The 13,399-nt window shown below is 39.0% G+C and overlaps 1 protein-coding gene across 3 annotated transcripts; it reads left to right on the top strand.

Moving 5' to 3' along the window:
* The first annotated feature begins 469 nt into the window (after positions 1-469).
* Positions 470-13,017, top strand: LOC139447363 (NFX1-type zinc finger-containing protein 1-like). Of its 3 annotated transcripts, none has more exons than XM_071228675.1 (4): positions 470-527; positions 3,399-9,461; positions 9,928-10,026; positions 10,259-13,017. In XM_071228675.1, exons 2-4 carry the CDS (start codon positions 3,440-3,442, stop codon positions 10,285-10,287), a joined length of 6,150 nt encoding a protein of 2,049 aa, XP_071084776.1. In that variant the 5' UTR covers positions 470-527; positions 3,399-3,439; the 3' UTR covers positions 10,288-13,017. The 3 variants fall into 3 exon arrangements, with proteins under 3 accessions (XP_071084776.1, XP_071084777.1, XP_071084775.1); XM_071228676.1 differs by lacking the exon at positions 470-527 and adding an exon at positions 2,868-2,916; XM_071228674.1 differs by lacking the exon at positions 470-527 and adding an exon at positions 2,929-3,009.
* The last annotated feature ends 382 nt before the right edge of the window (positions 13,018-13,399 follow it).

Genomic DNA, 13,399 nt, shown 5'->3' with positions numbered 1-13,399 from the left:
CTTAGGCGCCTCGGCCACCCGTGCCCACGTAAGCAAAGTGAAAACACAAGCACTACACATTTCATGGTATCAAAAGGTGGTGAGGTGAAATCGGGTTTAACGTCGCGCGCGCGCGCGCGCGTATGTGTGTGTGTGTGTGTGTGTGTGTGTGTGTGTGTGTGAGTCTTCTAGTTCGGAGTCATGCCGAATTTATAGGGCGTGCCCACTGAGATACCACGCCGCAGTTTAACATGAATACCCCACTCAGACACAGCATACTGTCTCCGACCCAACCAGTCCCTTATTTAGCCCTATAATGTCGAGCGTCAGACAAGTACCATCTTTCAACGTCTTTTGGTATGACTCGGGCGGGAATCGAACCCCCGACGTTCCGCTCTCCAGGTAGACACTCTACCTCCAGACAACGGAGGCGGTCCTTGTATCAAAAGTGAAAGTAGGACTGTTGTTGTACTACTTAGAAATGAAAATGAAACTAGATCAGTCACATTGATAATATGTAACGTGCAGATCGGTTTGAAGAATTTGAGGTGAGCGTTGAGTATGTTATCATAATCATGACGACGTCATGTATATATTTACATCTCTTATCAACATGACGATCCATGACAATTTCATAATGTATGTGTTACAAATTTGCTATCGTAGTGCACTATGAGCTTCATGGACATTTATGGACAGGTGGTGTTCATGCAAAAGCTTGATTGCTGAATATTCTCTTCAGGCTGACATACCTAGCTTGAAGTATCTGGTGAATAAATTAAGCTTAAATAACAATGTTGCACTCATGTAAAGCTGATGATTTCAAATGTAGATGATGTAAGTATTTCCTAACAATATTTCTGTAGGTCATTAGATTAGAAAAGTGTCCAATAACCAAATCGATACACTTATTTGTGCCTTATTTTAAATACTTTTATGGCTGCCCTTTAAGTCATAATGTGCCATGTTGTATATAAAAAGCATTAGTATTTATCTCGAACCTTGTAAATATAAAGCCCTAACCAGTGTCACGGGGACTACATACTAACGTTGGGCACGTGTTCACGCTCATGGCCATTGTCACTATCCTGTGTCCACCATCCACTAACTAGGAAGGTCTTAATCAATTGAAAACAAGTAAGGATAAGAATTTATGGATGAACAACTTCTTTATTACAATTAAGAGCGACGTTTCGGTGTAGGTTCTAACACAGTTATCAAGCAAGTAATAACGGTGTTAGATCCTACACCGACACGTCGCTCTAAATTGTAATAAAGAAGTTGTTCATCCATAAATTCTTATCCTTACTTAGTACTCCAACGTCTAAATGCCTATCAAAGAAGTGAAAACAAGTATTTGAAACAAAATGTCACGATAAGCGTATATTTGCAAGAATGCCTTCATATGTTTTGTTATGTTTGTTTGTACATGTATATGTGAATTTTGGAATGTTCTGTATGATATTTGTCTGAATGGTGGTATTGATAAATACATTGATTAATGTAGGTAAGTGTATGTGTGTATATTTGTTTTGAGTGCGTGTGGATACATGGCTTCATAGCACATGTGCTGGATGATGTGTCATCACATCATGTGTGTTGAAGAAATGTTTTTCATTGAGTATAATTACGTTTATGTGATGCATATGTATATTAGTAAATACATCAGACATGAGAGGGCAGGAAACACAGTCATAAATATTATGAACATTCAAGATACCCAAACATTAAATGATCTCTGTTTATACCTACTTCATTTCAAAAAATAAGAAATAAGTTCAATACAACTTAATATACCTAATTTCCAAGAATACTACATATCATATACATGTCCTTGCTACATGTGTGTATATGTCGGTGCATGTATTTGCCTACACTCATACAAAACAGCCTGCTAATTGCAAGCCTAAGTACTTTCTCCTCTTGTCTTGTCTTGTCATTTAAGTACGTTTTTGTGGCTATGCACAGAAGTCGTCATTACATGCATATACCATAATAAGTCATGGGACGTGTGCGTGTATGGGATTGTCCTTAACGTTACATAGAAGTGAATAGACAGACCCCAAGTCCTCATCACTGCTTTCATTATATAGTGGTGACAACTAACTGATTCACAGAACTTACTCAATATCTGAATGATCGAGCTAAACTGTCGAAGGACATATATCAAACTGCCCGCTGAGACAAGTTGGCTGATCCAAGTAGACCAAGCACACGTTTCCGTCCTATTCGGCTTGTTTCAAATATATATGAGTAGTGTAAAATTTCAAAGATACAGAAAGAATGTTAAGCATTAGTTTGCCTTCAATGAGCGTATCAAATAACCCCACAGAAAAAGTGGAAGCCATTCACACTCTGCTGCTTATCTAAATGTATATAAGCTGTCAGATTCTTTAAGTGCTGATAAAAGTGTTTCATTTGTTGTAGTAAGCAGGAAAGATGCAAATTATTTTCAAATAAATCAAATCATTTCATTTTGACTGCAATAGTTTTCTCACATCAGACAAATTACCACTGCCAATTTACTCGTTGCAAAGAACCAGCACACATATGACAAATTGTTACCAAGCCATCTTTAATCACAAGTCATTTTGGGGAATGAGAGATTTGTTAAACATGGTTATCATCTTATTTTGAATTTGTTCGTATTTCTAAAAGATCAAAACATAACTTCAAAAGCTCTTTGGCCGTGACATTTGTATTGAATTGTGAGCAATTCATATTTGTATTAAATAGCTATTACGTCCAGTCGTTTTGTGACACCACTTCATTGCTTAGTGTTCATATTGCGCAACTGTATCTGTGTTGGGAGCTTGCCAATACTATAAATAGACCCAACGTTATCAGCCCATTGATTGCTGGCAAAGTCGCCCTCTGCTGACGTTTATCAGTCACAACAGGGAAACAAAAAACTTGTACAGCGCTCGGTGAATAGAGGTAGGGATTTATGTGAAATTGGCTGTGGGACTCAGTATGGGGTAGTCAGGGTGCGACGGTGTACACATAAATATACCGCGCGTTGCATAGGAGGTAAGGGAAGAGCAAATGTATCGTATTCAGCTGTACATTGTTTCGTTCAAAGATCTATTTCATAGATCAATAATATGTGTATCATCTGTTGAAGCATTTATACTCTCGTATTAAGGTTTTCACAATACAGATATGGAATCATGTGAATATTTTACTTGACATTATTCGCCAGTGGTCATATTCGTAAACAGAAGGGGTACTTATAAGCTTGCTTGACTGTGAACGAGGAAGCGAAAACGACAGGACCTCTAATAACCACTGACAGCTGTATGAAATTCAAGCATATCTACACAGTATTATTGACGTTTAAATGTTTGTAATATGTAACTATTACTCTAATAATGTCTCATTGCTGTTTCGTTTAGTGCACATACTTTTTTTTATTTCAGATAACTTAGCGACATGGCAGTGTTCCTGGTGAGGACTTCTAATGTATATCTTTAGACTCAAGAAAACATTCAAAATGGAGGAGTTCCCACCACTGAGGCCTGCATCCAAGGCAGGAAAGAAGACCAGAGAAAATAAGAAAGGCAAGAAAGAACAACGTACACCTTCACTTGGTAAAGTTAGTTTGAAAGAGCTGGCAAACTGTTTGGAACAGAGAGACAGCGATGAAAAGCTTTCCGATGATGAATGTGAAGACACTATCACACAGAGCCCAAGCTCTATCAATTTGCCATCCTTAACAACATACCCAGATGATAATGATGGAACAGGAATCAAGGATACAACTTCAAAAAGACTGATGAAAGGAAAACCGAAAAAGAGAAAGTTTGTTCCTATAAACCTTTACCCTGAATCCTCTAATTTAGAAACGGATCATGGATTGGATAGACATGCTACCCATGGAGAAACAACCATCAGAGATTCTTTGGAGTCTTCAACAAATGTGGAGCCAGATAATGATGTTCCAGCTGACTCTACAATACCCAAAACACAACACCATACAGACTTCAAGAATCGGAAGAAAGGCAGGGCACACACATTTGAAGAGCAAAGTCATATATCAAAGCAGTGTGATAATCATACCCACACAGTCAACATGATGGGAAAATCTCCTATCAGTGATGGTATGAAAGACAATGTGACGAAGAGCCCGGCATATAACTGTGGCCTTCTTCAGGGAGTGCCTTATCTAGGTGAAAGGTATAATACCCATACATTCCAAAGGTATTCCATACCAACTGTCAGGGCAACAGGTGTTAATGACACAGAAGAGCAGGAAATATCTGAAGATAAAAGAGAAAACAAACATTCAAAGAAAGGGAGGAAACGTAAGACACACATGGTGCCAGCTCCTGTTGAAATGTTGGGATTTAAAACCAAGAATCCGAGCCGTAACACGAAAACTGGCAATGGGACTGTAATTTCTAAAGGTTTAGATTTGAAGCCTTCAAACTCGAAACGCCAAGCACAACGAAAGACCCAAATGCGAACTATTCCTATTATACATCAAGATGACACAGATAGTTCAGACGAATTGGTGGATAGAGACTATAGATGGATTCATGAAAATCTCACTGACAGAACAATTTCTTTGTCCCTATTGAGGTCTTTACAATGTCAGGCATCGTCTGTAATAGCACTCACTCTTGCTAGGAATGTTGACCTGGAGGACCTCTTGAATAATGAAGACTTTGACATAGAACACATTCTTCTACTTCTGTCTCTGATTTCCAAAGGATGTGAGTGTCAGGTTGTACCAAAGACTGGATTGCAAATCCTAACAAAGATGACAGGGTTTCTTTCAAAACATTTACTCTCCCTAACAAAACGACTTGCAGAAAAAGTACATACAATTGAGTCATTGACAATTCAAAACTTCTTCAGAGACATGGTAACAATTTTGAAAGAGATGGTACGGAGAGTGAAGGACACTGGTACTGATCCAACAGCAATACCCAGGCTGATACTGACAGCTACAGCTAAACAGTTTAAAACATGTCTTGAAGAGTCACATCATCAGATCCTTCTTGATTTAGCATCATTGAAAGAAGCAAGAGTCAAAGCATGTGAAGATACTTTCTTGCATAAGGATGACAATTTCCGTCACATCAAACTCATGCCTACAAATGATGACATAAACCCATCCATGAAACCAAGTCTAACGAAAAACAAGGCAGTCGGCAGATACACAGATGTCGATGAATATTTAGATGTTCAGTATAGACTACTCAGGGAAGATTTCATTCAGCCTTTACGAGACGGTGTTTCAGAGTACCAGGACCTGTTGGCTATGAAGGACAGAAGAACAATTCGTCTGTATCAGAATGTACTAGTAAGGCGATTCTTCTGCTCAGAAGATGGAATTGTATACAGATTACAATTTGATGTAAGCAAACTTTCACAAGTGGATTGGGGTAATACAAAGAGACTCATGTATGGGTCTATGGTCTGCATCTCCTCTGATAACTTCAAGACAGTGAGGTTTGCAATAATAAGTGACAGAAAGCCAGAGAAACTCCAACAAGGAAGGATTGACATAAAGTTTGATAATAAAGTCAAACTTGATCCAGGAACACAATTTGCAATGGTAGAAACTCCAGCACTGTTTGTTGCATATCGACATGTGCTAATCGGAATTCAGCAGATAGAGAGCAACAAGCTACCGATGTCTGAATACTTTGTAGAATGTCGTGCAACATTGGCAACTCCAGAATATTTGAGACATGATGACGCTATCAGCTATGATATGAGTGGTCTTGCAATGACGTCAGAAGATAGTGGGACCTCATTCAATTCTGTAAGAGTATGTCAAGAAGTGGAATGGCCCATTGCTAGTGATCTTGATATGGACGAATCCCAGTTCCATGCATTCCACACAGCTCTTACGAAGGAACTTGCCATCATTCAAGGGCCTCCTGGAACAGGCAAGACCTATGTTGGACTGAAGATTGTCAAATCTTTGATGCAAAACAGACATGCATGGAACCCTGATAATTCGAGGCCACTTCTGGTTGTTTGCTACACAAATCATGCTCTCGATCAGTTCTTGGAAGGAATTTTGACATTCTTTAAAGGGAAGGTTCTTCGTGTGGGTGGGCGTTCAAAAAGTGAAATATTGATTAACCATAACCTCAATCGCAAACGATCTGAGCTGTTCAGGCACAAAACCTTCCTGGATGAAGAGATCAGCAACATTTTGGAAATACGACAGGAATTGAGGGAAGACTTCACAGTTTGCCAAAGAGAGCTAGAAGAATATGGACAACAAATTGATGCAACTACAGAAGGTGTCCTTCATGAAGATTATCTGAAACCCTTTATGGAGCAACATTATAGGAAGATTACACATACATTCGGTAAGAAGGACTGTTTTTCTGCCCTCCTGGAATGGCTTGATATCCAAGGTATAGGCAAGGAGAAGCTCTCAATGCATCCAACAGTTTCAGCAGAACCCAAGAGAAGCATTCAAAATGATGACATTGAACAGGTAGATGAAAATGAAGAAGTGGATGACACAGAAAAGGAAAGGAAGCTTGATGACATTGATGAATACCTGCAATTACAAACACGAAATTTATCCATGTATAGGAATCGGTGTCTTGCTATTAGTCTTCTTGATTGTGATTTGACAGATGAGCAGTGGAAAACTAAACATAAGACTTCTATGAAAAGGGATAGCAGACAGACACTGAAAACTCGTTTGAGAAGGGAACTTTTGTCCCGTACCAAAATGGAAGAGCATGAAGCATCTAGTGTAGATGCAAATGCTCTGTCAATAGCTGACCGATGGAGATTGTACAGGTACTGGGTTGAACTATTTTGTCAGAGGATGCATCACCTGATGGAACCCCTGAAGTCAGTATGTCAGAATGCTGCTGATAGGTACAAAGAAGCAAATGCACTGGTCGACAAATACGTCTTTGAACATTCATCTGTGATTGGCTTAACTACAACGGGAGCAGCAAGATACCAGACCCTTCTGACAGATATACAACCTCCTATTGTAATTGTGGAAGAGGCAGCTGAAGTATTGGAAGGACATATCATTACATCACTTAGTCCAGGGTGTCAGCACCTCATCCTTATTGGCGACCACAAACAACTTAGACCAAATCCAAACGTGTATGAACTGGCCAGGAGATATAACCTGGATCTATCTTTATTTGAACGGATGATTAACAATGGTTTACATTGCGATTGTCTTGAGCTACAGCATAGAATGAGGCCCTCCATCTCCAAGGTGTTGAGGCACATCTATGACAAGTTGAAAGATCATGAATCCGTGTTTTCTTATGGGGATGTTCGTGGAATTTCAGAGAACATTTACTTCATTAACCACTCTGTACAGGAGTCAGAAAACAAGGAACTCTTGAGTCATCTGAACGACTTTGAAGCAAAGTACATAACGAAACTGTGCCAATATCTACTGAAACAGGGTTACAGTCACAGTCAAATTACAGTGTTGTCAACATATTCAGCTCAGGTGTCACATTTGCGGTCAATGATGACACCAGAGAGACAAGAAGGTCTGCTGATAACAGCTGTTGACAACTACCAGGGAGAAGAAAATGACATCGTTCTCCTGTCCTTAGTACGCAGCAACCAAGAAGAAAAGATTGGGTTTTTGAAGACTGACAACAGAATATGCGTCGCCCTATCCAGGGCAAAAATAGGACTATACGTTATTGGCAATTTTGATTTACTGGCACGGCACAGTGAAACGTGGAAAAACATCATTCAGGACCTGAAAGATTCGAATCAAATGGGACCAGGTTTGGAACTCTATTGCCAGACGCATCCTAGAACAGACCGCATTGTTGTCACAGATCCTAAAATGTTCCAACTAGTCCCTGAGGGTGGTTGCATGAAGCAATGTCACTTTGTATTGAACTGTGGACACACATGTACATTGAAATGCCATGCATATGACCCAATGCATGTGCTGTTTTCTTGTAAGAAGGAATGCCAGAGGACGATTTGCAACCTTGGTCATCCGTGTCCTGCCATTTGCTCGGATAAATGTCCGCCATGTGAGTTTCCGGTTAGCAGAACTATTCCCAAATGTCAACATACACAGGAGATACCTTGCAGCGTGGATCCAGGGATGCACGTGTGTCTCAGCGAGTGTGAGGAAATTTTGGAATGTGGGCATAAATGTGGAAATCTGTGTGGGTATGACCACATCTGCTATGAGACAGTTCCCAAAACCTGGCCATGTGGTCACACAGGGGAGGTACTGTGTACAGAAAAGGATCAAGGACGGTGTCTGGTGCGATGTGATGCAAAACTCCTGTGCGGACATACATGTGAGGGATTCTGTTATGAATGCAATGAAGGACGGCTTCATGTGCCATGCAAGAAGAAGTGTACAAAGATTCTTATTTGCGGACACCCATGCAAAGCTTCTTGTTCTAGATGTCCTCCTTGTACTTTAGATTGTGAGACGGCTTGCCCTCACAGCAAATGTCAGAATCCCTGTGGACAGAAATGTCAACAATGTGACAAACCATGCCCGTGGGCGTGTGCACATTTCAAATGCAAACAACTGTGTGGAGACGTTTGCGATAGAAATCGCTGTGATAAACGTTGTCGCAAAAAGCTCGAATGCAAACACACCTGTATTGGACTATGTGGAGAAACCTGTCCAGGCTACTGTAGAATATGTCACAAAGATGATGTGTCAGCCTTCCTTCCAGAGTCAGAAGACATTTCAACAGCCAGGTTTATTTTCTTAGAAAAATGTGGACATATAGTTGAAGTACATGCTCTGGACAGAATAATGGAAAATGTTCAAGCCAGCAAGCAGATACAGCTTCCATGCTGCCCATGGTGTAGCACACCAATCAGACGTAATACCAGATATGGAGCTATACTAAATCAGATACACAAACAAATGGAAATGGAAAAGGCTGCCCTGGCTGAGATGACAACAGAACGGCTCACAACCCTACAGAATGTGATACATACTGACATAGACAGCTTTGACTGTGAAGGTGATGTGTCAGAATTGATAGCAAATGCTGGTGAAGGTGAATCTCGCCTGGTGGCAGTTAAAAACCAAAAGACATTCCTGATTGGAATGGAGAAGTTGAAATCAAGGATAATTGAACCACAGGAGGAGGATCATGATGGAATTTGGCATGACATCAACAATTTTGAGCAATGGCTGAAAATCCAACGAGATGTCTTTACTGAGCAAGAAGTCTCAGACGCTCTCCACGAATTCCAAAGAAATACCATTGCTGTGTTTCTGCATGAATTATTATCAAGGGAATCTAAAGACAATTTGTTACCCTCAACCTTGGCACTTCTGCAGAAAGTTAGGGCAGTTATCAAGACAAGGGAAAAAATAACTGAAGACGAATATAAGCTCATTACAGAACTAAAGCGAGACGTTTCCCACGTCATTGCTGACATTGAGTTTTATGATAAACTCTCAAAGGACAAAATGCCCGTCTGGAGACACTTGAAAGCAGCACAAGGACATTGGTTCAGATGCCCAGTCTGTGAGTATAAGACAGTTAATGATAATACGTTAAAGTATGTAAGGATGCATCACCAGTTAATAAAGTGTAAGAATATGTGCAATATATTCATTTGACATATAATAGATAATTAATCATAAGATTATTTATGTTTACACAAATGTTCTTATTATTAAATTACTCTTGAGAATTCCTTATGATTTCATTTCTCATCTACATTTTTTCAACTAACGTGAAAATACACAGTGCAAATACTGGGGATGCTTCATTATACCAGAGGTAATACCGCTGTTACTGAAATGTTCCGAATGTATGAAGAAAAGTAACAAGGTTGTAGCTAAAGGTAAATAACACAATGGTACATGCTTCGAACCGAGAAGGTAAACAGTGATGAAATTGTCATATTGTGTGCCACAGAAAGTTCAGATTAATGACTAGTTCATTTTGCCATTTGTCCCTCTCTTGGTTTATACGTATGTTCGTACAGCTGATGACCACATCTACTATGCTGAGGATGACTTGATGCAAGATGAGTGCTATATGTGTATTCGGGACCAGGCTTCACTGGAAGGTGACATATGTCAAGGTAGATTTCCCTTTGTGTATGTGTATCCATAGCAGCGCTGTCGTCACGAATACTATGTCAAATTTATCTTGCTACGATGAGAAAGAGCAAAGAACTTGCCTTTATGACTTAAATTCCTTTTCTTGTCACAGAGGTGCTAAAGATTGACACTTAGGCACGATCAATACACACTAAGCTATTGCCTCAGATATCCTGATGTTTCACTTGTTACATATATGTTTGTATATTCCAGACTCAAAGGATACAGACAAAGATTGCTGAACTCATCCAAAATGCACAGCCTGGACTGTTGATTGTACTGCGTTATCATTGATATGTATTTACATATGGTTTCACATGAACCTTAGAAGGTGCTTTCCCACATGTATTTGAGAAACCGATATAGCAGGACATGCTTACCCTTTTTGTGATCACCTACTGTCATCACTTATTGTCAGTGGTCCATTCACATAACTTTCGCAGCAATTGTGCCATTAATACGAAATTGTAATCTGTTTCGGCAGATAATCTAGACTGGTTTTTCTCTTGCACTGTCAACTTATATTGTATCCATATGAAATTATTGTTATTGTAATATATGTGTGAAGTGTATAACACTATATTGTATTCAACTAATAATGGATACCATAATGGAAAAAATATTACATGGTGCTTACTGTTTTCTGTATATATTTTGCTATATTTATTTTATAGTTAATATCTAATATTGCTACATGTGAGATGAATTCTATGGCAAGGGGTAAAGTGTATGTGTATGTCGAAAGAACTTACTACATGATGTGAAGGTGTTCTAATGATTTTGATCCTTCGTGTTCACAACCCATTCACATATCAGAAGTTCTATATTTACACTATTATGATGACGTCACAGTATTGTTATTGCAGTTGATTCTGAGCCAGGAATTCACTTGCCATTCAGAACGTGTGTTTCAAACAAGTAAAACTGACGAAACTATACGTCATTATGTACAATCATGGAAATCTTTTGTTCCAAACAATACATGGTTTAAGTCCGCGAGAATCTGAAGTCAACCAGAATTTGTTGATTCAAGAAGTAGAATTAACTCGCCTCGTCAGGGTTCGCTTGTTCTACCCCCGGAATCAATAGGTTCTCGTGATTTATTGGTTTAGTCGGTGTGACAGCTTGAAACTGTGTGAATAAAACTAATGTATAGTTAGACCACGCAACCAAGTCCAGTGACTGAGACACCGTGCCCGAGCAGAAGGTTTTTCTTTACTTACGGCTGTGTGATGGTAGATTGCATACCTTTATAGAACAAGCATGACATACTCATATCCCCCGCCAATATGACATGTCCGGTTGTGTGCAAAACATTAACTCCTGTGAACTATGCCTTATTGCAAGCACTAAAAAAGTTATTACTGTTGTCGTTTTGCCATCTGCAGTTTATGATAGAATACGTAACTGTATTTGTAATGAGCTGTGTTATTACTTAAACAATAATCAGTAAGGGAGTTCTTACTTTACTTAGAGATCATTGAGAGCAGGGGTCACCATGAGGTGTACTGAGAATACAGCATCAATCATCTGATGATCTGAGTAGAAGACTGGAGTCTGGAATGCTACAGCACTGGCGTGATCAGTTAACAACAAGTCCAGCGTAACTCCAAGACAATGTGTTGGAGAGTGAATGAGTTGAGTCATAATCCGCACATGAAAGAAATCTTCAAGTTTCAGTTTTTCACAGTTGAAATCTCCAGTAACTGGGACATATTCACATTAATGCTGCTTGGGCGCCCCTGTTCATGTTAACGGTTCCCACTGGGAGGAAGTAGGCTGGTTCGGGTGCCACCTTTTCATGTTACCACCATGCACGTAGGCTGGTTCTGGTGTCACTTGTTAATTGTGTTTTCACAATAATTCACCATATACCTTGTCCAAGTTCCTTTGTCAAGTTGTACACATCTCAATTAGATTATTATGGTAACGGTTCTCAGACAACCCTGCGTAGATGTTTTTTTTGTAGAATGTGTAAACGGTTTCCGAGTTATGCACGTGCTAAGGTAACATTCGTAAAAACTCCCAAACTATCAAAAGTCACCAGTTGGGGCAAAGTCTAATATTTTTTTTTAATCACAAACTGTCAAAAGGCACCAGTTTTCCACTAGACCTATGGGCCAAGTTTGGTGAAGAAATATTATATGGTTTTCAAGATCTGCTCCGGAAACGAGCACTGCCGCCATTTTCAGTCCAAGTACAAGTCGTTACAAGGAAATTGGAAAAATATATTTTTAAAATAAACCAAACTGTCAAAAGGCACCAGTTTACCACTAAACCTATCTAGGTGCCAAGGTTTTGGTTAAGATATCTCTCATGTTTTTTCAGTTCTGCTCCGGAAACAAAACGTGACAGGCGGGGGATCATAATGGTCATATATGAACCTGGGATCTTTGTGAACTATATGTGTATAACAGTAAACTGACAAAATCTAAACAAAAACAGCGTTGAGTTCGAAAGAAACTGAAGCAGATATGAAGAGGCTAATTGTAGTTTCCTATCTAGTGACCTGATTATGTTGATATTTTAATGAGAGGCGCAAACTGCTCATATTTACCTTCATGTTATTGTACACTGAAAACCAAGGGAAACTGATTAAAGGAAGTTCCTTCATCGAGTGAATATCAATTATGTGTTTCGAGATAAAGAAAAGAATATTTTTATATACTATGTGAATTGATTAACTTGCCATATATGTCTGAGATAAAAAATTGATCAGCATGACCTTGGAGAATTTGGAAATATATATTTCAATGGATATAAATATTTCTTTATGTTATTAGATTGATTTATCTGCTTACAAACATTTTGACAGTCTTATTCTGCTTGCTTATTTAAATCTTTGTAGTGGCAGTACGTCCTGTAAATATATTCATATGTATATTGTATACATAGACTAAATGCCCATGGTTTCATGGTTTAGGTGCATATGTTATCAAATCATTATTATTACTTTTTTTCTGTTTTCTATAGCTTGATTTCTTTCAAATAAATGTATTGATATTAAGGATATGACTGTCTGTTGTTTATACAGTGTGCGGTAAGAATCATGTATTCATATGTTCATTTATATTGAGAAATTGTCAGCAGAAAATTATGGGAATGCATTGAACAGCTTATGGATTAATTGACTGACTGGGGTGGTGATCAAGGAAATTCAATGCATTGATCCAATGAAAATAGATATTTCCTTAACCGAAAAGGAAAAGTGGCACAACCTTGATGAAACACACGTAAGGGACCGATAGAAAGATGATTTAGCCACGTCCACGAGGGTCTACGTGATAAAACAATGGCTCTTGAGCCTGAGCACCCCATCCATTTTGCCGCCTTTTGCGACCTGCGCAGATTTCT

The sequence above is a fragment of the Haliotis cracherodii genome, unplaced genomic scaffold, assembly GCF_022045235.1.
Source record: "Haliotis cracherodii isolate W230 unplaced genomic scaffold, xgHalCrac1.p SCAF_7, whole genome shotgun sequence".
Lineage (NCBI taxonomy): Eukaryota > Metazoa > Mollusca > Gastropoda > Lepetellida > Haliotidae > Haliotis > Haliotis cracherodii.
This window is presented reverse-complemented; position numbering and strand designations above follow the sequence as displayed.

Bases quoted from the DNA above. Each gene is read 5' to 3' on its own strand.
- LOC139447363 (XM_071228675.1), top strand. From the start codon at position 3,440: ATGTATATCTTTAGACTCAAGAAAACATTCAAAATGGAGGAGTTCCCA. The intron at 9,462-9,927 runs GTGAGTATAAGA...ATGTTCGTACAG, and splicing joins TTGGTTCAGATGCCCAGTCT to CTGATGACCACATCTACTAT. The intron at 10,027-10,258 runs GTAGATTTCCCT...TGTATATTCCAG, and splicing joins GGAAGGTGACATATGTCAAG to ACTCAAAGGATACAGACAAA.